The sequence below is a fragment of the Hordeum vulgare genome, chromosome 3H (assembly GCF_904849725.1).
Source record: "Hordeum vulgare subsp. vulgare chromosome 3H, MorexV3_pseudomolecules_assembly, whole genome shotgun sequence".
NCBI lineage: Eukaryota > Viridiplantae > Streptophyta > Magnoliopsida > Poales > Poaceae > Hordeum > Hordeum vulgare.
In genome coordinates, this window is record NC_058520.1 from 499,755,075 (window position 1) to 499,779,003 (window position 23,929).

The 23,929-nt window shown below is 50.7% G+C and overlaps 3 protein-coding genes across 3 annotated transcripts; 1 reads left to right on the top strand and 2 right to left on the bottom strand.

The window, feature by feature from the left end:
* The first annotated feature begins 14,931 nt into the window (after nt 1–14,931).
* Nucleotides 14,932–18,831, top strand: LOC123444492 (probable indole-3-acetic acid-amido synthetase GH3.2). The gene is made up of 3 exons (XM_045121220.1): nt 14,932–15,415; nt 15,618–15,719; nt 17,059–18,831. The coding sequence occupies exons 1-3, from the start codon at nt 15,072–15,074 to the stop codon at nt 18,443–18,445; spliced, it is 1,833 nt and encodes a 610-aa protein (XP_044977155.1). The 5' UTR covers nt 14,932–15,071; the 3' UTR covers nt 18,446–18,831.
* A 1,838-nt stretch (nt 18,832–20,669) lies between these two features.
* Nucleotides 20,670–21,931, bottom strand: LOC123440291 (putative nuclease HARBI1). Its single transcript, XM_045116869.1, has 2 exons — nt 21,317–21,931; nt 20,670–21,235 (listed from the first exon to the last, which is right to left on the bottom strand). Exons 1-2 carry the CDS (start codon nt 21,774–21,776, stop codon nt 20,811–20,813), a joined length of 885 nt encoding a protein of 294 aa, XP_044972804.1. The 5' UTR covers nt 21,777–21,931; the 3' UTR covers nt 20,670–20,810.
* Nucleotides 21,932–22,067: 136 nt separating this feature from the next.
* On the bottom strand, nt 22,068–23,212 carry LOC123444493. Its single transcript, XM_045121221.1, has one exon. The coding sequence runs from the start codon at nt 22,639–22,641 to the stop codon at nt 22,201–22,203; it is 441 nt and encodes a 146-aa protein (XP_044977156.1). The 5' UTR covers nt 22,642–23,212; the 3' UTR covers nt 22,068–22,200.
* Between the last annotated feature and the right edge of the window lie 717 nt (nt 23,213–23,929).

Consider the following 23,929-nt stretch of genomic DNA (forward strand, 5'->3'; position numbering starts at 1 on the left):
GTTGGACAACCCTCTACCACACGGTGGAGAACGTCACAGAGCACCAAGCAGTCTGCGCCTTCAAGGCAGGCGTGCGGTACAAAGATCTGTACCTGAAGTTCGGTCGGATAGGCGACATCTCCATGAGCAAGATGATGGAGATAGCGGCACGCTATGCAAATGGCGAAGAAGAGGACCGCATTCGTAGTGGCAAGCATAAAGCAGTCGTCGATGGAGATGGGAACAGCACTCGGAAGCAGAAGCAGAAAGCTCCGTCCACTCCACAGGCAGAGGCCGCAGCCGTTACCAATGCCAAGTTCAAGGGCAAGGGGAAGGCTCAGTTCACCCCCAAGAAGAAACAGTTCGGAAACCACATCCTGGATCAGCCATGTCCAATCCACACGAAGATGGACGAAGAAGGCAACGCCATATTCCCGAAGCATACCGCTCGGCAATGTCGCCTCCTGATCCAAGGGTTCGGCGAAGGGCAGCCGAGTGAAAAGGACAACGAACAGGATGATGAGGACAAGGAGGATCCGTTCCCCCAAGTCCATGCAACACTGATGATTTTTGCTGACGTGGAAAGCAAGAGTCGTCTGAAGCTGGTGAACAGGGAGGTGAACATGGCCACCCCAACCAACCCCACGTTCCTCAAATGGTCTCAGACTGCGATCACCTTTGACCAGTCGGATCATCCAGCACACGTGCCCACCCCAGGGAGGCAGGCTCTGGTCGTTGACCCGGTGGTGGAAGGAGTTCGACTGCGCAAAGTCCTCATGGACGGCGGCAGCGGCTTGAACATCATGTACGCCGACACTCTCAAGGGGATGGGCATTCCGATGTCCAAACTTAGCGAGAGCAGCATGCAGTTCCATGGAGTCATCCCTGGACGAAAGGCCAAGTCACTCGGCCAGATCTCGTTGGACGTCGTTTTCGGCTCCGACAAGAACTTCCGCAAGGAAAAGCTGACATTCGAGGTGGTGGACTTCCAGAGTGCATACCACGCGATTCTGGGCCGTCCGGCGTATGCGCGTTTCATGGCCCGTCCATGTTACGTGTACCTGAAGCTGAAGATGCCAGGTCCCAAAGGTGTGATCACTGTCACAGGCAATCGGCAGTGGGCCGAGGAGTGTCTGCAGCAGGGGTCGAGGATCGCCGATCAGCAGATGGCTATCCTCGAGCTCGACGAGTACAAGAAGACAGCCGACCCCGCTGCCTTGATGCATTTGAAGAAGCCAGCTTCGGAGTCCGCATTCCAGTCGGCGGGAGACACGAAGAAGGTCAGCATCGACCCGACGGACGACACCGTTGCCCCGACGAACATCTCCACCACCCTTGATCCAAAATAGGAAGCCGAGCTCATCCAATTCCTCCATGATAACTGGGACGTCTTCGCATGGAAGCCCAGTGACATGCCAGGTGTACCCAGGGAGTTAGCTGAGCACCGACTGCATGTGGATCCTGCTGCTCGACCTGTCCAAGAACGCCTGCGTCGGTCCGCCGCGCACAAGAGGAAGGCAATCGGAGAGGAGGTGGCTAAACTTTTGGCAGCCAACTTCATTTGCGAGGTACACCACTCCAAGTGGCTCGCCAATGTTGTTATGGTGCCCAAGAAGGACAAGTCTCTCCGAATGTGCATCGACTTCAAGCATCTCAATAAGGTCTGCCCGAAAGACCATTTCCCGCTCCCCCGCATTGATCAAATTGTCGATTCGACTGCGGGTTGCGAGCGTTTGTCATTCCTTGATGCCTACTCGGGCAATCATCAGATCCATCTGTATGGGCCCGATGAATTAAAAACAGCCTTCATCACCCCATTCGGGTGCTTCTGCTACATCACTATGCCGTTCGGTTTGAAGAATGCAGGAGCAACTTTTATGCGCATGATCCAAAAATGCCTACTTGACCAGATCGGTCGAAATGTGGAAGTGTATATGGATGATATCGTAGTCAAGTCAGGCAAAGGTTCCGACCTGCTGACTGACTTGGCAGAAACATTCGCCAACCTAGGTAGGTACGATATCAAGCTCAACCCTGCCAAGTGTTCATTCGGTGTTCCCAACGGAAAGTTACTCGGTTTCTTCGTTTCCGAACGAGGGATCGATGTCAACCCCGAAAAGATCGGGACCATCGTTCGAATGGAGTGGCCGGTCAGAATACACGATGTTCAAAGGCTCACAGGTTGCCTAGCGGCTTTGAGCAGGTTTATCAGTCGACTCGGCGAGAAAGCGCTACCTCTGTACCGACTCATGAAGAAATCAGATACTTTCGAGTGGACGGACGAAGCCCAAATTGCATTCGATGACCTCAAAGCCCTGCTTTCCACTCAGCCGGTTCTTACTGCTCCGCTCAGTAAAGAACCCCTTCTTCTATACATCGCGGCTACAAATCAAGTCGTCAGCACTGTTCTCACAGTCGAACGCGAAGAAGAAGGCAAGGCATACAAGGTTCAGCGGCCAGTGTATTATGTCTCCGAAGTCCTGACTCCTTCCAAGCAGAGGTATCCCCATTATCAAAAGCTTATTTACGGGATTTACATGACTGCGAAGAAGGTGGCTCATTATTTCCAAGACCACTCGGTGACCGTCGTTTCTGATGCTCCGTTGTCGGAAAGCCTCCACAATCGGGACGCATCAGGCCGAGTGGCGAAGTGGGCAATGGAGATGTTATACTGCGACATCAAGTTCGAGGCCAAGAAAGCTATAAAGTCTCAAGCCCTGGCTGACTTCATAGCAGAATGGGTAGAACAACAGCAACCGACCCACATCTACTCGGCTCATTGGACAATGTTCTTCGATGGGTCCAAGATGTTGAATGGCTCCGGCGCTGGCGTTGTGATCATATCGCCAAAAGGTGACAAACTCAAGTATGTGTTGCAGATACATTTCGATTCCTCCAACAACAAGGCAGAGTATGAAGCTCTCCTTTATGGATTGCGCATGGCCATCACACTCGGCCTCCGTCGCCTGATGGTCTATGGCGATTCAGATTTGGTGGTTAATCAAGTGATGAAGGAGTGGGACGTAAGGAACCCCACCATGACTACATACTGCAACGCAGTGAGGAAGCTCGAGAAAAAGTTTGAAGGTCTGGAACTCCACCATGTTCCGCAACTGAAAAACCAAGCAGCTGATGAGTTGGCGAAACTTGGATCCACTCGGAGACCAGTCCCGAGTGATGTCCGCCTCGAGCACCTACACCTTCCCTCAGTTAAAGAAGATCCCTTCACAGAGGAACCGGTACAACCAAAGAGCTCGACAGATCCGACTGAAGTCGAGGTCCCCGCTGTGGTTGATCTGATCATGGAGATTCTCGCTATCATCCCCGATTGGACTGTGCCGTTCATTGCGTACATCCTAAGGCGAGAATTACCAGAAGATGAGGTCCAAGCCAGACAGATCGTCCGCAGGTCGAAGTCGTTCACCGTCATTGATGGCGAGTTGTACAAAGAAAGTGTTTCAGGCGTCCTTCAACGATGCATCTCCCCTGAGGAGGGGCATTTAATCCTGGAAGAAATTCACTTAGGAACTTGCGGTCATCATGCCTCCTCAAGAGCAATCGTCGCCAAAGCATTCAGAGCTGGTTTCTTCTGGTTGCAGGCGAATGAAATGGCGAAGGATATGGTCGACCGATGCGAAGGCTGTCAGTTCTACTCGAACAAGTCTCACAAGCCAACGTCTGCGCTGAAGACAGTCCCCCTTGTTTGGCCGTTTGCAGTGTGGGGATTAGATACAGTCGGTCCATTCAGGACAGGCCAAGGTGGATTCACACATCTGTTGGTGGCAGTCGACAAGTTCACCAAGTGGATTGAAGCCAAGCCCATCAAGAAACTCGATGCCCTTACGGCCATCAAGTTTGTCAGGGACATCATCTCCAGATTCGGGGTACCGCACAACATAATCACTGACAATGGCACAAACTTTGACTCAGACAGATTCAAAGGTTTCTATACAGGCCAAGGTATCCGAGTGGATTTTGCATCTGTGGCGCATCCCCAAACAAACAGGCAAGCAGAGCGGGCGAACGGACTTATTCTTCAAGGGTTGAAGCCTCGACTCCTGCGGGAAGTTGGACATGCTGCCGGCGCATGGGTCATCGAGCTGCCTTCGGTGTTGTGGGGCCTCCGCACAACTCCAAATAGATCTACAGGGCGATCCCCGTTCTTCCTCGTTTACGGAGCAGAGGCAGTCCTTCCGAGTGACTTGCTTCACAATGCTCCACGAGTCGAACTCTTCTCCGAAGCCGAAGCAGAGCAAGCCAGGCAAGACGGAGTGGATCTTCTAGAAGAGGAGCGCGAGATGGCACTGACTCACTCAACCATTTATCAACAAGATCTGCGGCGATTTCACGCGCGGCACGTCAGGAGTCGTACATTCCAAGCAGGCGACCTGGTGCTCCGAGTGGATCAGCAGAGACCTCACAAGTTGGCTCCCCCTTGGGAAGGACCATTCATCATCTCCAAGGTGCTGAACAATGGAGCATATCGACTCTACAACCTCGACAGGGAAACGGATGAGCTGCGAGCATGGAACGGAGATCTCCTGAAGCGCTTCTACACGTGACCGCCGAATGGGGCAATGTAAAGAACAAGTATCATTGAAGTAATACAAAGCAGATTGATTTTTTGCATAGACAAAATTCTTCCGCGTTGGCAGACTCCGGTCTCAAAAAAAACTTAGCTGCGATCCAGAATCGCCTAAGTACAAACTTTCTCCGAGTGTGCACTAAACGTCACACTCGGGGACTTAGCTGCAATCCAGAATCGCCTAAGTACAGACTTTCTCCGAGTGTGCACTAAACGTCACACTCGGGGACTTAGCTGCGATCCAGAATCGCCTAAGTACAAACTTTCTCCGAGTGTGCACTCAACGTCACACTCGGGGACTTAGCTGCAATCCAGAATCGCCTAAGTACAAACTTTCTCCGAGTGTGCACTAAACGTCACACTCGGGGACTTAGCTGCGATCCAGAATCGCCTAAGTACAGACTTTCTCCGAGTGTGCACTAAACGTCACACTCGGGGACTTAGCTGCGATCCAGAATCGCCTAAGTACAGACTTTCTCCGAGTGTGCACTAAACGTCACACTCGGGGACTTAGCTGCAATCCAGAATCGCCTAAGTACACACTTTCTCCGAGTGTGCACTAAACGTCACACTCGGGGACTTAGCTGCGATCCAGAATCGCCTAAGTACAGACTTTCTCCGAGTGTGCACTAAACGTCACACTCGGGGACCTAGCTGCCATCCAGAATCGCCTAAGTACAGACTTTCTCCGAGTGTGCACTAAACGTCACACTCGGGGACTTAGCTGCGATCCAGAATCGCCTAAGTACAGACTTTCTCCGAGTGTGCACTAAACGTCACACTCGGGGACTTAGCTGCGATCCAGAATCGCCTAAGTACAGACTTTCTCCGAGTGTGCACTAAACGTCACACTCGGGGACTTAGCTGCGATCCAGAATCGCCTAAGTACAAACTTTCTCCGAGTGTGCACTAAACGTCACACTCGGGGACTTAGCTGCGATCCAGAATCGCCTAAGTACAGACTTTCTCCGAGTGTGCACTATATGTCACACTCGGGGACTTAGCTGCGATCCAGAATCGCCTAAGTACAGACTTTCTCCGAGTGTGCACTAAACGTCAGACTCGGGGACTTAGCTGTGATCCAGAATCGCCTAAGTACGAAATTTCTCTGAGTGTGCACTAAACGTCCCACTCGGGGACTTAGCTGCGATCCAGAATCGCCTAAGTACAAACTTTCTCCGAGTGTGCACTAAACGTCACACCCGGGGACTTAGCTGCGATCCAGAATTGCCTAAGTACAAAAATTGTCTCCGAGTGCGCACTAAACGTCACACTCGAGGGCTTAGCTGCGGTCAAGAATCGCCTAAGTAAAAAAGCTTCCTTCGAGTGTATCCTAGATATCCACTCAGAGGCTTAGCAGACCCTCATTGAGGCTCATGTGGATGTCGAGACAACTGACAACTACATGAGTATCAACTCGCTCCGAGTGCGCACGAGATGCCGCACTCGGGGACTTAGCTGCGATCCAGAATCACCTAAGTAAAAAGCTTCCTTCGAGTGTATCCTCTAGATCCACTCGGAGGCTTAGCAGACCCTCATTGAGGCTCATGTGGATGTCGAGACAACTGACAACTACATGAGTATCAACTCACTCCGAGTGCGCACGAGATGCCGCACTCGGGAACTTAGGTGCGATCCAGAATCGCCTAAGTAAAAAAGCTTCCTTTGAGTGTATCCTCGAGATCCACTCGGAGGCTTAGCAGACCCTCATTGAGGCTCATGTGGATGTCGAGACAACTGACAACTACATGAGTATCAACTCGCTCCGAGTGTGCACGACATGCCGCACTCGAGGACTTAGCTGCGATCCAGAATCGCCTAAGTAAAAAAGCTTCCTTCGAGTGTATCCTCGACATCCACTCGGAGGCTTAGCAGACCCTCATTGAGGCTCATGTGGATGTGAAGACAATTAACAATTACATGCTCCGCATGTTTGCCATTGGCTTCACCAAGAAACGCCAAACAGAAACCACGAGCCAAAATCGTGTCAAAAAAAAGAGCGAAAGAAGAGCAAAATATTAGATTTGAATTCAAAGTAGGTTCAATGATAGGCGGCTCGGTGTAGATCAAGCTTATCCACACCGAACCACGAATGTGACGGCCAACAGCAGTGGCCAAAGTTTGATACATATACCACTCGGCATACCGAGGTAAAGTTTTTCAAGCATCGTCAGGACTGGCACCGGGACTGGCAGGCTCCACAAAAGTGTCAAGGTCGATCCCGTCTGCGATGCGAGTGGCGGTCTCAAGGAAGGTCTCCATGAAATCTTCGAATCGAAGCTTCTTGGTGTTGGCGACCTGCAACGCCTTCAGCTTCTCTTCGCGAGCTTCCTTGCAGTGCACTCGGACCAGCGATAGCGCCACGTCCGCACCACAGCGAGCGGCAGATTTCTTCCACGCCTGCACTCGGTTCGGGGCGTCCTCCAGCCGATTCATCAGCCCTTCTATTTCCTGTCGGGAATCGTCTTCGGGCCACAGCTCCTTGTCGATCCGGCCGATGACTTCTCTCAGACGGCCAATGAAAGGCCCCACTCTGCCAAGGCAAATATGTGGTCGGAGCATGTCCCGATTCGCTTCGTCGCCGAGTGGAACGTTCGGAACAACCGACCGTTCAATGTCAGCTGCTTCAGCCTGAGCGTCCAGACAAAAATGTGCAAAGAAAAGAAGAGCAGAAAGTAAGCGCAGAATGAATTACAAAGTCAAGAAGCACTCGGCAAGAAGCTTACCACCGAGCGGTGCAATCATCTTCCTCGCCCAGTCGTTGACATACTTCTCCTGCGAAATGCATCGACGGTTCATCACCTGCATTTGACCCATCAGTTCACTTCTTTGCTTGCCCATTTTCTCAATTTCGGCCACCAATGCCTTGTTGGTCTCCCGGGACTCCTCCAAAGACTTCTCTCGGTCAGCAAGTGCCACCTTCACACCAGCTAAGTCATTCACAGCTGCCTCAAATTCCGCAGCAAGCTGAATCTTTTCAGCCTTCAGAGCATTGTACGCTGATCCCATTTCGCAAGTCTTCTGCAAATCAGCGTGAAGAAGAGATCAGACACATTCAACAAGGAAAACAATAAAAGTTCAAAATTCTTCAGACCCCTGCCGACGCAAGCAGTCGACTGCGGTCTCGGGGACTACACCCAGTGGGTTCACTAAGAGTGACCCCACTGGCATGAAGCTCGAACAGGTCTGCCCTATTGAGCTACATAACAAAAACAAGCCTATGAGGCTACTACTACCCGACCTGAGTAAAATTACTCTCGGGGACTACTTCTAGTGGGTGCACTAGGCGTGCCCCCACTGGTATCATTCGGACAGATTAGTTCTGATCCGATTAAGTCAAGGAAAATATATATAAAGACAACTGCCGGTGCAAGCACTCGACAGAAGTCTTGGGGACTACGCCCACTGGGTTCACTCGGAGTGAATCCACTGCAAAATAATCCTGCTGTATCCGAGTATATCGCTTAAACCCCCAGTGGGTTACAAGAGGAAAGCAAATACTTACTAGCGAACTTACTCGGATATCATCCCGGAGCTCCAAGCTTCTCTTGTACAAAGATGCGATGGAGTCGTACGCCCCCTTGGCATCACCCGCCATCAACTCCACCTGCACCATGGCCGCCTTGGCGGCTCCCACTTGATCTTCCGGGAGGTGTTGGGCGTTGTACTGGACGGTCGACGGACCCGGCACGACAAGAGACTCCTTGGGCATCCCAAGTCCTGCTCCAGTCGGTTCAGCCGCGATGAGCACCGTCTCAGTCGACGGCATCGTCTCGGTCGGCAGCGCGTCCATGGCGGGGGCGGTAGCAGATGGAACAACCTCAAGGACAAGCACCGAAGCTTGCCCGGACCTCTTTTGGTCATCCTCCTCTAGATGAATCACCTCTGAAGGAAGCCCGACTGAATGACGTGAGACCACAGAAAAAGGGCAAGATTAAAGACAGAATTCGCGAAACAATAATGCAAACTCTCGGAGTAGTCACGACGTACCTTGCTGGGATGTGGCAACGTTATCTATATCCATGGGATCGTCTTCCTGGCGTGGCAGAGAGGTGGCGGAGGTAGCAGCTCTGTCGAGTAAAATCCACTCGGCCGATAAGCATGAGTTCAGACAAATACTGAAAGAAGATAGGAGATCAAGACACTTACGCTGAGGCAACGGGAACAACGATCCTCATCCGAGGCAAAGCTTTCCGAGGCTTGGATCCACTCGGTTTGGCCACCTTGGAAGGTTGGTCCGTGGGCTCGGCAGCAGCGTCCCTGGTCCTCTTTGTGCTCCGAGCACTCGGAGCCACGGGAGTAGCTGGCAAGGCACTCGGAACCACGGGAGGAGCTGGCGAGGCACTCGGGGCCGCTGGAGGAGCCGACGGAGTCACGGGTTCGTGACGGCGCTTAGTTCTAGGCTCTGGTGGTGGGGGTGGCGAGCTCTGCTCCCCAACTTCCCCCCCCCCCCTCCTCTTCGGTCTCCTCCTCCGTCTCCCCACTGTTGGAGACGTACTCGACGCTGTCCACGCTGCCCTCCTGGCTGCCTTCCTCTTCCTCAGCCGGATTCCCGTTCGAGACGGGAGAATACCAGTTGGTCCATGCCTGCACAAGATACAGTTGACAACATCAGACGTTGGACGGTGATGCAAGAAAAAGCGGCAAATCTAAGGGAATTGTAAGCACTCGACAAGATATGCTCACCTCATTCGGAGGAGGGTTGTCAGCGCGGAAGGGATTCACTCGCCGGGTTCCGCTGGGGTTATCGCAGGCGCCTGTGATGTCGCGGACCCACGCCGTCACAACCTCCCCGGTCACGCATTCGGGATGAGTCCGAGTAGAGTCCCCAGGCCCCGCGTAGTGCCACATGGCATGGTGTCGAGCTTGCAGAGGTTGGATGCGCCGACCCAGAAAAGTCTCCAGCAGATCCGTGCTAGTGACTCCCTTGCGGACGACATCTATCAGCGCTTCGACCAGAGGTTGGATCTGGATCTTTTCCATCTTCGTGAGCGCAAGCTGCCTGGGCGGAGCCGGTCAGTCTAGACTAAAAGGTGGCAGCCCAGTTGCGGCATTCGGACAGGCGACGTCCTGGCAATAGAACCAAGTCGACTGCCAGCTCTTAACGGACTCGGACAACTGAAGAGCGGGGTAGCTACTTCTGCTTTTCTTCTGGAGGCCTAAGCCCCCGCAAAGCTGGAGGATATGAGTTTTGTCGTCCGACTGGCTAAGTTTTTTGACGGTTTGGGATCTAGCGGAGAAGATGTACTTAAAGAGCCCCCAATGGGGAGGACAACCGATAAAGCACTCGCAAAGCACGACGAATGCAGAAAGATGAGCTATCGCGTTGGGAGGAAAGTGATGGAGCTGCGCCCCGAAGTGGTTCATGATACCTCTGAAGAAGGGATGAGGAGGCAGAGAGAAGCCCCAGTACACGTGACTGAGCAGCAAGACGCGCTCCCCCTCCTGGGGCGCCGGCTCCGTCTCGCCCTCCGCCGGCAGCCTCCACGACTTGTTGGCGATCATACCTTGCTCCACCAGCTCCAGCAGGTCGTCCGTTGTCACAGTGGAGGTGAGGAAATCCGCCTGGATCCAACCCGCCGGCAATGCCCGCTGTCGCCGCTGAGCAAGAGCCGCCGCCTTCTTCTTCTTCTTCTGTGACTCGAGCTTGCTCGTCTGCCCCTTCGTCATGGTGGAGGCTGCAGATCCGCAGGGGAGGAGAGGAAGGAGGAGGCTTGGAGTGCGCAGGGAGCTACGGGAGAAGCGGGGCGAGTGCGAGTAATTAGGAGAGCACAACGAGAAACCCTCGCTGGGGAGGTTTAAATAAGCTTCCGACTGGGTCACTAAGAGGTGGCCCCGAAATCTTATCCCCCGACCGGCTGCTGTGATATTAGTGGAGGAGATGAAGGCGCGGTAATCGAGGCAGCAGAAACTACTCGATGACGATGCCGTCATCCCCGCTGAGCGCGCGACAACCAAAATTTGAGGATCCCGGCAAATCCGCCGCTATCAGTTGACCGGTCACGTCGAAAGATTCCGCGGAAGCACTCGGTCTCTGACGGTTCGTTTCACAGATATATCCACTCGGATCACTGGTTAAGAGGATAAAATGGATCGAGGCAAACCACGCCAAAGTCGCATCCATACCAGTCGGATCCGCATTCCAGGCATCACTTCGTCGTTCCAACCCCGATCCATTCGGGGACTAATGATGGGATCTTAGTCCCAGGGTAGGGTCATAGGCCTGCCCTATAGGTCCTACCCAAGGACTACCCTTCTTAAGGGACAAGGCCCTTAGTCAGTTCCGACTGAATTAAGGACTTTCCATCATCCAGTCGGTAATGATTCCCCCCATCATCCAGTCGGAGATGAGCATTCGGAGCGTATTAAACTGCCGACTGGATTCCACTCTGTATATCGTAACCTCCCTTGAGGGCAACGGTCATACATTTTCATACACCATTATTAGCATTTAAGGCATACGTTACCTGTAACGTAGGCATTTATTTGCCACTACTCCACCCCTGCGCATCGGACCGTTGTGAAGGGCAGCGTACTCTATATAAGCCGCCCCTCCTCACTAGTGCAGGGGTTAGCATTTTCACTGTAATCCATATTTCACTCGACATTAAGCTCCCAAGAGCACTGAGATGTAGGGCTTTTACCTCCACCGTAGAGGGGCCTGAACTCATACAACCTCGCCGTAGCTAAGGCTCTGCCCATCCTTTCGTACCCTACACATCTACTGTCAGACTTATACCCACGACAGTACTTTTGGTTATAACTGCAGTTGCTAGTACCGCTTGTTTTCGTAGGGTGTGCAAGTTTATTTTGCCTAAATTTGTCCTCGCGGTAGTAGTACAGTAGTGACACGGTAATACCGCTCTATGCAGTGCATCCGCTCTGTCACCGCTCTATTACCGTTGTTCCTATGTGCCTGCGATCTTAAGCAGTTGTACCGCTCTGGTGGATGGTTGTACCGCTCCGACGGCACTACCGCTTCAGTACTAGTTGTATTCACATGATACGGCAGGAATCGTCGCTCTATGCAGTATTACCGCTTGAGTGTGATATGAGTGCATAGCGGTTGGATTTAATGCCCTACTATATAAAGGGGGTCTTCTTCCCTAAGAAGGCTCTCCTCCTATCCCCTTTACTCCAATGTTATCTGAAAGCTTGTTTTCACCCAATTTCTCTCCGTAGCCATCAAAGCTTGTTGATTCTCTAGGATTTGGAGGAGAGGGCTCGATTTACACTTCCATCGAGAGAAATTCGATTCCCCCCCACTAATCCTTTGTGGATCTTGTTATTCTTGGGTGTTTGGTACCCTAGACGGAATAGGTCACCTCGAAGCCACATTTCATTGTGGTGAAGCTTCATGATGGTGTTGGGAGCCTTCAATTAAGTTGTGGAGAGAGTCCTAACCTTGTTTGTAAAGGTTTGGTAGTCACCTTCAAAGGAATCACTAGTTAAATCATGACATCTTGCATTGTGCTAGGATGAGAGGAGAATTTGATGGCCCTAATGGGTTCTTGGGAAGCATTGTGTCTCCACGCCGCTCAAACGGAGACGTACCTCCTCCTAAATGGAGGAAACTTCGGTAACACATCCTCGTCTCCATCGACTTCACTAGTTCGGTAACACACCGCTTCAATGAAGATGTGCCTCCTTCTAAAGGGAGAGAACTTCGATGACGAGTTCTCTAACGAGGGGCGCCGCTTCAGGATCGGCACATACCCCACCATCGACGAGGTCGCGCGTGCCTACGATGTGGCAGTGTGGCATGCCGGGAGGCCGAGGACATACCTCTACTTTCCGAAGATTGAGAGCGAGGTGAATGTAGAGTTCCTCGTGCCGGAGGGTATTCAGATGACGAAGAAGAAGAAGACGAAGAAGTCGTCCATTTGTGTTGCTTCCGGCGATAGCGACGAGGCGACAATGGCAAGGTTTGCACGCGAGCATCCGGAGTATGTCCAGGCCGAGCGTGAGTTCTTCTCGAAACGCGAGGCCCAGCAGAAGAAGAAGGGGATCTAGTGGGCCAACTGAGTTTTTTTCCTTCCCTCAAAAAAAACTGAGTTTTTTTCCTTGCAAATTGTGTGAAGTAGTTATGGATGGATCTAGTCCATACATATTGAATCCAACAGCCAGTGCTCAGGTTTTCCAAGATTCCACTGAAGACGTAGTTTCCAGCTGATATTGCCTCATATATATGTGTCTACGTGCTGAACTGGATGTGCATAATGGAGTCAGCCAAGGCCAAGGCCAGTTCCACGTAGACCTCACGTACGGCTGTAATGAACACGACGATCGAACACGTTTTGCCATTTACGATCACAAACAGAGATCGGCCGAACACGTTTTGCCATTTCTGATCACACAAAGAGATCGATCGATCGATCGACATCGTCCAGTGTTCATGCGTCCAAATACGTACTGCCTACCCCAACCACAGTTGTACACGGAACGGAGACACCTAATTTTGATTTCTTGCTAATTATGAAAGGACCTCTTCTGGTATAGATATTTACAGATAGATTATATTCCTAGATTTTTGGATGTTTGCTTGTACAAGGATTGTAACACCCTGATTTGATTAATAAAGCTTTTTGAATTGCAACAAAGAAAAAAGTACATGACTTTTGAAAAGAGTGAGCATATATACAACGAGAGATCATACGGTAGACGTTGGATAATCTTAAGTGACCATAGTAGGTCATTTGCAACAACTAAAGTGAGATAACATTTTGAACTTTGAAACATAAGAGGATATAGGCATTAATAAGTTAACTGTGTAAGGTCAGATTGAGTGGGAAGACATTTTTTATCGTCGCGTTATAATTACAATTAAGAGTGTCGGCATCAATAGCTCATACCGGCTTTGGTATTTGTAGATTGTATAAGGGTGTTTGTCACACATTAAAATAGCAATGTACTTTTTTAATTATGTTCCATATATGAGTAAAGTAAATTTATTTATTTATGTCTCTCAAAAGGTTGTTAATTCTACACGTGGATAGAAGTGTATTTATCGCGTGGCCTATCTTCAGTTGTCTGGAAACAATTTTGTTGTAAGCCAACTTTGATAGAATAACGAGAAAGGAAGAACAACGTCGAGGCTGGGACGGGGGCGACACAAGGTAATTGTGACGTGCGTATAAAAAATAGGTTAATGCACGACTGTTTTAGTGAAGGGGGTAGCTCCGACCATCGCTTGGACAACACAATGAAGCCATGCGAGGTAGGCGGCTGGACATGTTGAATGAAAATTCAATGATTGAGATAATTATATTGAAAATATGAAAAGGGTTTTAAAAAACTACCTCATCCATCTTCTTCCTTGACCCCCTTTAATATCACCTAGTTTTCAAAACCTACCTCGCTCACCATCTTTCTTGACCCCTTTTAATACCACCTACTTCCTCCGTTCTTAAATGTAAGACCTTCTAGAGAATCCACTACAAACTACATACAGATATATATAGACATATTCCATAATGTAGATTCATTCATTTTGCTTTGTATATAGTTCATTATAAAATATTCAAAAGGTCTTATATTTAGGAACAGATGGAGTAATCTCCAAAACCGTCTTATATCAGACGAAGGAGATAGTTCATAAAGATATCTGCACGGCGGGCATGCATGCATTGGAAGCATATGCATGGATACGATCCGCGTACGGACTCAATCTAAGAACCGTGGCGCCCCGTCCTCATCAGGACTCAAAAGTCCACGAACAAATTCCCTCTCTAGCAAAGAAAGAAAGGAAGGGAATACGCGGAACGCGAGAGATAGATCAAGACGCTGGAAAACGTCAATGTTCTCGTGGGAAGAAACTCGTAAACATCGTCCGTTGCATCCCCAAATGTCTCGACCAGCCCACCCCAAAGACAAGAAAGCGCCCGTCTCTCCTTTCGGCCTCTGCCCAACTCGCTCATCTCGTTCTCACCGGGATGGGCAAATCCATGGCGCGTCGACACCTATGCCCGGGCAGCGAAACCCCTGCCGCATTTTTCTATCCTATCGCCGCGCTAGTTTAATCGGAACGGTCGGGTAAAATGAGCGATCCAGCCAGTAATCCAAAGGTGATCCAAAGGCGACAAGCGGAACCATCCAAGCCAAAGTTTTAGCCAGGCTTGGGTGTCTTCCAGCGCCGGGTCGTCAGTGGCAATGGCCCCTGCCGGTCTCGCCGGCCACCAGTCGCGTCGAGGGCCCCGCCGCCGTCCGACGTGCCCGACCGCGCGGCCCCACCTGCCTCCGCCGGGCTGGGCAAGGGACCTGCGCGTGGGCCACGCCTGCCTCCCGCCATGTTTGCATGGCTCGGTCACGGACCTCCGGCTGGCTGGCTGCCCTATATATACCCCTCCGGCCTCCGTAACCAACCGCCTCCTCACACTCACACACACACACTCCTCGAAGCAAACCTTCCAGCCAGAGCAACAAGCCGGCAAGAAACACCCACAGAGATCGTTCAGCTAGCTCGGGGCGAGTCTCTCTCCCTCTCCCTTGCTCGCCAGCTTTGCGCGGCATGGCTCCGGCGACGGCGGACGCGGTGGCGGTGACGGGGAGGGTGAAGACGGCGCTGGGGGTGGCGGCGTGCGAGCGGGACGCGGAGAAGCTGGAGCTGATCGAGCAGCTGACCAAGGGGTTCGACGCGGAGCAGCAGAGGGTGCTGGCGGCGATCCTGGAGCGGAACAACAGCGCCGAGTACCTCCGCCGGCACGGCATGGAGGGCCGCACCGACCGCGGCTCCTTCAAGGCCCGCGTCCCCGTGGTGACATACGAGGACCTACGCCCGGAGATCGAGCGGATCGCCAACGGCGACCGCTCCAACATCATCTCCTCCCACCCCATCTCCGAGTTCTTGACCAGGCCAGTACCATACCATACCATGCACCTCACCCGCATGCCTTCTTCTTCTTCTTCTTCTTCTTCCTCCCCCCCCCCCCCCCCCCCCCCCCTGCCCTTTGCGTGCTCTGGCCAGCCACGGCCGATTAATTACTCTTCATTTTAATTTTCTTCCCTTGCCGGGTGAACGAGTGGGCTAAATTGACGTTTTGGTTAATTAATGCAGCTCGGGGACGTCAGCCGGGGAGAGGAAGCTAATGCCGACGATCGAGGATGAGCTGGACAGGAGGCAGATGCTCTACAGCCTTCTCATGCCCGTCATGAACCTGTGCGTGATCCCTTCTTACTCTCACCTATTCCCTCTTTTCCCCGACAAGTATTTCCGGACGAAGAATAGTTACTTATATCTGCTTTGTTTTCTTCCTCACCTTTGGTTGATTGGACTGACGACGACTAAATTTCATGCCCGATCGGTCGACTGCTCTCCATCCAAATTAAGGCAGAGAGAGATGCTAACCAAATGCTATGTTATTACATCACCTAATAAGTCTGTGGTTAAGTTCCCAGCTAGCTAGATATAGTCGAGTCGTCCCTAGTCCCAGCTACGTACATAGATACGTCTCTTGCTAGGCTAGGCTAGCTTGGCAATCAATCATGAAACGGTCTGTTACACATGCCAAAAATAACAGAACAGAGATGATGGAGCGGTCATGCGTTTGTGTCCTGCTTCCGTCCTGACCTCAGCCGGCTAGGAAATGCGGCAACTGCCTGCCTGCTGGCTCGATCGATCGACGTCGCTAACTAATTATAATCATCCATTCACACCGTGACTAAAAAAAATAACGTGTTTGTATCTTAGACGCCAGTGATGCCTTGGGCGATCCCTCTCTCTACTACTTTTTAGGCGCCAAGATTCCCCCATTTGTATAAACCTCCAACGGCCGGGCCCTGCCTGCTAGCTTCCCAGAAAAACATTGTGGCGTTTCAAAGTCTATCATCGCATGCCTGCGCTGCGCCGCGCGCGCACGTAACCGGCCCCGGCCGGGACGTTGGAGTGACAAGGCGACAAGTGCAATGCCTTGGATGTCCCGCCTGAATAAGCCACCACGGCACATTCAGTGAGGAGGAGAGCGCCCAACCAACTTGCACATATACATAGTATATAAACACACACGGATTGGGATGTATGCGCGCCGACTGCATGCGCAAAAACAAATCCGTTCGCTTCCGTGTGCACCGCTCCAACACCTGTTGTGTACTTGTGTATATATATCCACGGCGAAAACAACGGTGCAACAACTACGCACTGTATATATATGTAATATGTAACGATCGATCAGTTGGTCAAATGCATGCTCGGTTTCATACATACATATATACGGGGGGTCATGTTAACGTCGATCGATCGGCGATCGTTACGTTACGCTGATGTTTGTATGATCATTAATTTCCGGACCAATGATTAGCGCACTAGCTACTGTACTAGCTAGCTAATATGATCGTGTTAACATCAATTACTTTCCAGATTAAAAAATTGGGGGCGAAACTAATAATGAAAAAAATACTAGTACACTACTTGTAATTAATGGAGGAAGCACGCATGCATGACTATGAGCATGATTGATTGACTGATTGGATGAGAACGTGGCATGCATGCATGCATGCAGGTTCGTCCCGGGGCTGGACAAGGGCAAGGGGCTCTACTTCCTCTTCATCAAGTCGGAGACGGAGACGCCCGGCGGGCTGCCGGCGAGGCCGGTGCTGACCAGCTACTACAAGAGCGACCACTTCAAGTACCGGCCCTTCGACCCGTACCAGGTGTACACCAGCCCCACGGCGGCCATCCTGTGCACCGACTCCTTCCAGTCCATGTACTCGCAGATGCTGTGCGGGCTGCTGGTGCGCACCGAGGTGCTCCGCGTGGGCGCCGTGTTCGCGTCCGGCCTGCTCCGTGCCATCCGCTTCCTGCAGCTCCACTGGAAGGAGCTGGCCGGGGACATCGAGACGGGCACGCTGAGCGGCAGGGTGGTGGAGCCGTCCATCCGCGACGCCGTCGCCGAGGTCCTCAAGCCCGACCCGGAGCTGGCGGCGTTCGTGGCGGCGGAGTGCGGCAAGGACAACTGGGAGGGGATCATCACCAGGATGTGGCCCAACACCAGGTACCTGGACGTGATCGTGACGGGGGCCATGGCGCAGTACATCCCCACGCTCAAGTTCTACAGCGGCGGGCTCCCCATGGCCTGCACAATGTACGCCTCCTCCGAGTGCTACTTCGGGCTCAACCTCCGGCCCATGTGCGACCCGTCGGAGGTCTCCTACACCATCATGCCAAACATGGGCTACTTCGAGCTGATGCCGCACGACCCGGCGGCGGCGGCGGAGGCGGCCCGGGACGGCGATCTGGTGGAGCTTGCGGAGGCGGAGGTGGGGAAGGAGTACGAGCTGGTGATCACGACGTACGCGGGGCTGTGCCGGTACCGCGTGGGGGACATCCTCCAGGTGACGGGGTTCCACAACGCGGCGCCGCAGTTCAGGTTCGTGCGGCGCAAGAACGTGCTCCTCAGCATCGACTCGGACAAGACGGACGAGGCGGAGCTGCAGGCGGCGGTGGAGCGGGCGGCGAGGCTGCTGGCGCCCTACGGCGCGAGCATCGTGGAGTACACGAGCGAGGCGGACGCGACCACCATCCCGGGACACTACGTGGTGTACTGGGAGCTGATGCTCAAGGGGTGCCGGGATCGGGAGGAGGGGCTGTGGCCGGAGGCGGCGGTGTTCGAGCGCTGCTGCCTGGAGATGGAGGAGGCGCTCAACTCGGTGTACCGGCAGGGGAGGAAGGGCGACGCCATCGGGCCGCTGGAGATCAGGGTGGTGCGGGGGGGCACCTTCGAGGAGGTGATGGACTACGCCATCTCGCGGGGCGCCTCCATCAACCAGTACAAGGCGCCACGCTGCGTCTCCTTCGGCCCCATCATCGAGCTGCTCAACTCCAGGGTGCTCTCCAAGCACTTCAGCCCCGCCTGCCCCAACTACGGCCCGCCCAAACCCAACAAGTGACACCACCACCTGCAACACAACACTACCTGACGGCCAACTGCATCCGTCCGTCCGTCCGTCCATGGCATTCAGCAGCTAGCATACATACACATACGCTAGTGATGCTGCTGCTGCTACTACTAGTCCATCTTCTGTCAACTAAAATAATGTCTTGTACGTACGTACCTGTACCTGTTTGTTTGTGGTGTCCTGTGTGACAATGCCTAGCTACTTTTAATTGCTGCTGCCCCTGGTATTAGACTATGCAGCTACTAGTTACATTACATGATGCGTTTCCATGTCGTGTCATTTCTTATGTGGAGTCAAGTCAAGTGGCGTGTGTTTGTAATGCTAAGTTGGAAACGTCATTCTTGGCCGAATGCATAATACACCGGCCTTGTCGGGTATCTATCCATCTCACCTTTCTTTCTTTCTTTCTTTTTTTGTTTTTTTTTTGCGTGAAACCTTTCTTTCTTTGACGTACTGCGTACATTTACATGCTCTATATATATTTTCTTCTCTCTGCTTCTGTTAGAGGGAGCGACACTGTTCATCTTGGAGCATCGTCATACTACTACATAGTACTAGTACCCCTCAACAATATTCAGTTGCTCCTCTTCTTTCAGGCATCACAATGATTACATTACATGCATGTCTGCCTGTTGTTGACTTAATTAATAGCACTATGTTAATGTAACCCATTCTGGTATGGTAGACTTTAATTGCATACTATGTTAATGTTACATCACTCCTTTTTACTATATTTTTACAATATGATTCCTTTGGTTAAAGAAATAAGCATAGGGTCACTAATCTAGCATTGAGGGGCTCTACATACTAGTACACCCCGCTTCCAACTTCAGACAGAACTTCTAACTCCTTGTGGTTGCTCTGAATTCTGACTAAATAAATTTTAAACTTATCTCAACCTACTATAAATTGCATACAGAAGACAAATAAGAGAGTGGGCAACCGTGATTGTGATCATGTAATGTAATTTCTCACATACTCACCGAGATAAATAAAAAATCCCATGTACACTTTCCATTGACGGATGCTACGGATCAGCCGGAAATCATACGTCCGATGTGACAGATGATGGCCCTTCGATGGCAACAAACGAAGCCGCGGTCTTCCTCTCTGTTCTTCCATCCTGCATCCAGCGCAGCCAGTGGCGTAGCTAGGGGATGGACAGGGTGGTCCATGGACCACCCTGAAATTTCTTCATAGCATGTATATAGTGTAGTACTGTAGTAGAAAAGTTATTTCCCTAAAAATAAATAAATTTATGTAAATATTTTTATTATTGGACCACCCTGGCACAGTGGTCTAGCTAGCCACTGTCCGCAGCAAAAAATAAACTTCAACACAACAGCTTCCATGGCAGCACCGCGTGCCGCGCGAAGCACCGGTGACGCCCGATGGCGCTCCATTGTAGCTTCGATGAAGCTTCAACGACCCCGCAGTGCTTCACTACAGCTCCGACGCGCTTCATTGCAGCTCTGGTGTGCTTCATTGCAGCTTCGGCAGGCTTGATTGCAGCCCCAGCGGAGCTCCATTGCAGCACTCCATTGCAGCACTGGTCAGACTCGACGGAGCTTCATCCCAACACCAACGGCCACGACGAAAGCTGCGACGCAACGCATGATGACGACGGTGGAAGCTGAGATGCAGTGTCGGTGGCCGCGGATGTTGCCCTCGCACGCCCCTCGCCCGTTGCGGCACCACCGCATGACCCCCATCGCAGCGTCGGTAACCCCCCTTGCACCAGCGTCTATGGGCAGATTGCAGCAGCGTCGCCTCCCGAGCTGGCCACGACAACACGCGGGCAGCTTGCAGCAGGCTTTCGATTTCACTGGTGGAAAAAAAGATGGAGCAGAAGGTAGAAGGGCATCGACCGAGGGGAGAGATGCATTGTAGAGCCACGGGAGAGGTGGGTCAACGACCAGATGCTTCTTTTGTGGCTGAGACGTCTCACATGAGGATAGGGCCAGTTCTTTTGAGCATAGCTGTGAAAATAAGCTGCTGTGAATATAAGCTCCAGATAATAAGCTAGCCAGTTCTTTTGAGTGCGTGTTTTCTCAGCTTATTTGTGGTATGATCAGGGAAAAGTCTGTAATGTCCTTCGGTTATATTGTTTGTTCGGATTAATTGATACTGCGGTATTATTTATTATTTCGTTTCCATGTGAATATAAAATCGACTTTGAAACACAACAACAACATGTCATAATCGAACATAAAGGAGGATCATTATCTCGCATACGAATATCATACATGAATCATTGTCTCATGTACGAGTAGGAGTACTTGAGAAGAAGTACTGAATAAAAAATATCTTTAAATTATTACATGATACTCCCAACAAAAGCATACACCTCTAAGCATCAAGGGAAAACACTTGTCGCAATAGCATCACGGATGGAACCCATAGTACCATCATCAATGGGTGCATAGTGATGAGAAAGGCTCTCCTCGTGAGCATAAGATCCACTCTCAACCATGTCAAAGTGTTGATCACTTAGTTTGCTCTCACGTATGAAGTTATGAAGACACGCGCATGCAGTAATGATCATTGTTTGCGTAGCAGGTTTGTACCGTGTGATGCCGAGGAGGATTCTCCATTTCATCTTTAGAACACCGAACGATCGTTCGATGACGTTTCTTAGTGATGAATGTAGATGATTGAATGTTTCATATCTCCCTCTTGGTGGTACTTGTTGGAAATCGGGTACATGATAACGTTGTCCTTTGTATGGTGCTAGATATCCAACTCTGTTTGGATATCCAGAGTCAACAAGATAATATTTTCCTGCATTGACAATACAAATAACCAAAATCATTTAGTTCACGCAAAACATTAGAGAACAAGAATGCATGTACAAGTTATTACCGTCTGAAGGGTGTGGAAAGTAGGAATATTCAACTTGTGCATCATTGAGTACACGCGTGTCATGAACAGATCCAGGCCATCCAGCAACAACAAACGTAAATCTCATATCAAAATCGCAAATTGCCATGACATTCTGAGTTGTCCAACCTTTCCTATTGCGATACTTGGGTTGCTCACTAGCAGGCACAACACATTCAATGTGTGTTCCATCGATTGCCCCAATGGCATCCTTGAAGTGAGGCCAAAATCTTGTGTTTGTAAGTGAGTCATGAACTTGGGTAAAAGAACGATCTTTGGGTTGAATGTAATCACCGCCCATACGGTACACACACAACAGTACCTCCTTAAATTTTTTGTTGATGATAGACCGAATGTGTTCAAATCGATCTGCAACATCGTCGGTGGTTTGGCGTGACCCCAAAGTCCACAAGAACTGTGCTAATGCTTCTTTGCTTGACATGTTGCAAGTTGACCTTAGACCATACCTCTCAACTAAAATGTCATGTCATTATTGGTGCTCTTCTAGGTCCATATGGCAGCCTCTCTTTGTTTAGAACATAATATGCCATTGCAACAACAACAAAATCAAGTTCGTCCTCTTGTTCCTCCTCAACAGAGATGTCCATCTGTCATATAAAAACAACACAACAGAAATATGACTACAAATCAGTTCACAACAATACAAAGATTAATAGCAAATGAGTTCACAACAAAACAAATGAGTTCACAACAAAACAAATAGGTTCACAACAGTACAAATGAGTTCACAACAAAACAAATAGGTTCAGAACAATACAAATGAGTTCACAACAAAACAAATAGGTTCACAACACTACAGCTTTGCTCTAATTCTTTTTCGTAAATGTTTCCCAGGCCCTGTTGATTCACTCAAGCCTCACACTTGGAAGTTCATCCTTCAATGCACTAAAGACATCACGATGTTCCTTCTTCGTAAAGAGTTCTAGAGCATGGAAATACACTTCACTTCCAGGTATACCTCCATCATTCACCACCATGTCCTTCATCTCCTTTATCTCATCTCTCACGAGATCCACCTTCATTTCAGATGTCGCCGAATTGCGGCTTGTCTCCCTCTTTTCCCAAAGGTCTGCAATACGCTTAAATTGCATTCTTTCCTCACTATCTTTTGCAATCTTTTGCACCATCACGGGACTAGGTGAATAAGGACATGATCTCTTCTTACGACCTTTAGCTTTAGGTGTCACGTGAGTAACATCTATATCACATCCTGAGCCTCCCACATCATCATCATCATCAATGAGAATTTGAGAGCAACCAACTTGAGAGCTGGGAGGTGCCGCCATCGCATACTCATTTGTCACACTAACATCATCAAATATAGTACTCAGTTTGATCTCATCCTCTAATGCAGCAAATCGAAACTTGGCGGCAAGTTCATTTCTCTGAAAACAAACATATCACAAATTAGTGCAACAATTGCAAGAGCAACAAATTCCAAACAATGGTCGTGTTAATGTATACATGTATCTCATTTGCCCACCATTCATCACTAGCTGCAATAGTCTTGGTAATAGGATCAAACCCAATGCTTGTTGCCTTTTGGGTTAATGTCTTCCAAACAATATAATCTTTTTTCAGCACATCCCACTTATTCTTGAATTGTTTTTTGCTATATTCTCTCCTCGTGCGCTCAAAAAACTTTCTTACCACATTGTCATATCCAAGTGGTGTCAATGTTCCTTCTTTGCCACGGTTATTGGCATTCACTTCTTCCACACATATATCAATGAAAGTTCTAAGACCAATATTATCCCAATGTGCTTTCATCTATTTTTCATCATGCCAATACAAAAGAATTGGAATAATTAATATATATGAGCTGCTCACAGCAACAGAAATCAACCACACAATCGATATCAAATTTCTTTCATATGAGTTGCTGTAAACAAAAGCCCAAAAAATAACACATATGAGCTGCTCACCTTGCTGCCTCACAGGAGGGGAGAGGGAACGGTGGTGGGGTGCCGGAGAAGTGGGTCGCCGGAGTGTTGCGCCGGACCGGGTCGACGGGAGGGAGGGGTGCCGCCCGCGAGGATGGATCTGGGGCGTTCGCGGAGTGGGAATGGAGCAGCGGGGAGGGGGACGGGGAGGGGCGGCAGGAAGGGGTGATGGGGCGGGGCGGCGGGGAGGGGCGGCGGCGGCAGGGCGGGGCAGCGGCGCAACGGAACCTGGAGCAGAGAGACCGAGAGGTGGGAAACGAGCAAGGGAACCCTCACGCGGTGCTGGGTACGGGGCGAGGCGGGTTTTTTTCTCTCGGTGGCAATTCGGCCGTAAATAACACCAAACAATATGACCCTTCGTCATACCTGTTCGTTTCACTTGCGGGAAGCCACCAGGGACGAGCTTTTTCTCATTGCACTTGACTGGGAGGTGAAAATAAGTTGAGGTAACTTTTTCTAGACCAGTTCTTTTGGGCTTCTGGCTTAATTTGACAAAAAGCTGAAAAAAGCTCCAAAAGAACTGGCCCTAAGGATGGGGTGGAGAAGCGGTCTACAGGTCCCCACCGGGACGCGTGTTGCATGTTAGAGGAGGCTTACGCCGCGTCGAAATCAGTGGGCTGATTTTAATCAA

Coding starts and splice junctions, on each gene's coding strand:
- LOC123444492 (XM_045121220.1), top strand. CDS start 15,072: ATGGCTCCGGCGACGGCGGACGCGGTGGCGGTGACGGGGAGGGTGAAG. Junction 15,416..15,617: donor ATCTCCGAGTTCTTGACCAG/GCCAGTACCATA, acceptor TAATTAATGCAG/CTCGGGGACGTCAGCCGGGG. Junction 15,720..17,058: donor CTCATGCCCGTCATGAACCT/GTGCGTGATCCC, acceptor GCATGCATGCAG/GTTCGTCCCGGGGCTGGACA.
- LOC123444493 (XM_045121221.1), bottom strand. CDS start 22,641: ATGGCGGCACCTCCCAGCTCTCAAGTTGGTTGCTCTCAAATTCTCATT.
- LOC123440291 (XM_045116869.1), bottom strand. CDS start 21,776: ATGTCAAGCAAAGAAGCATTAGCACAGTTCTTGTGGACTTTGGGGTCA. Junction 21,236..21,316: donor CTTTCCACACCCTTCAGACG/GTAATAACTTGT, acceptor TTGTCAATGCAG/GAAAATATTATCTTGTTGAC.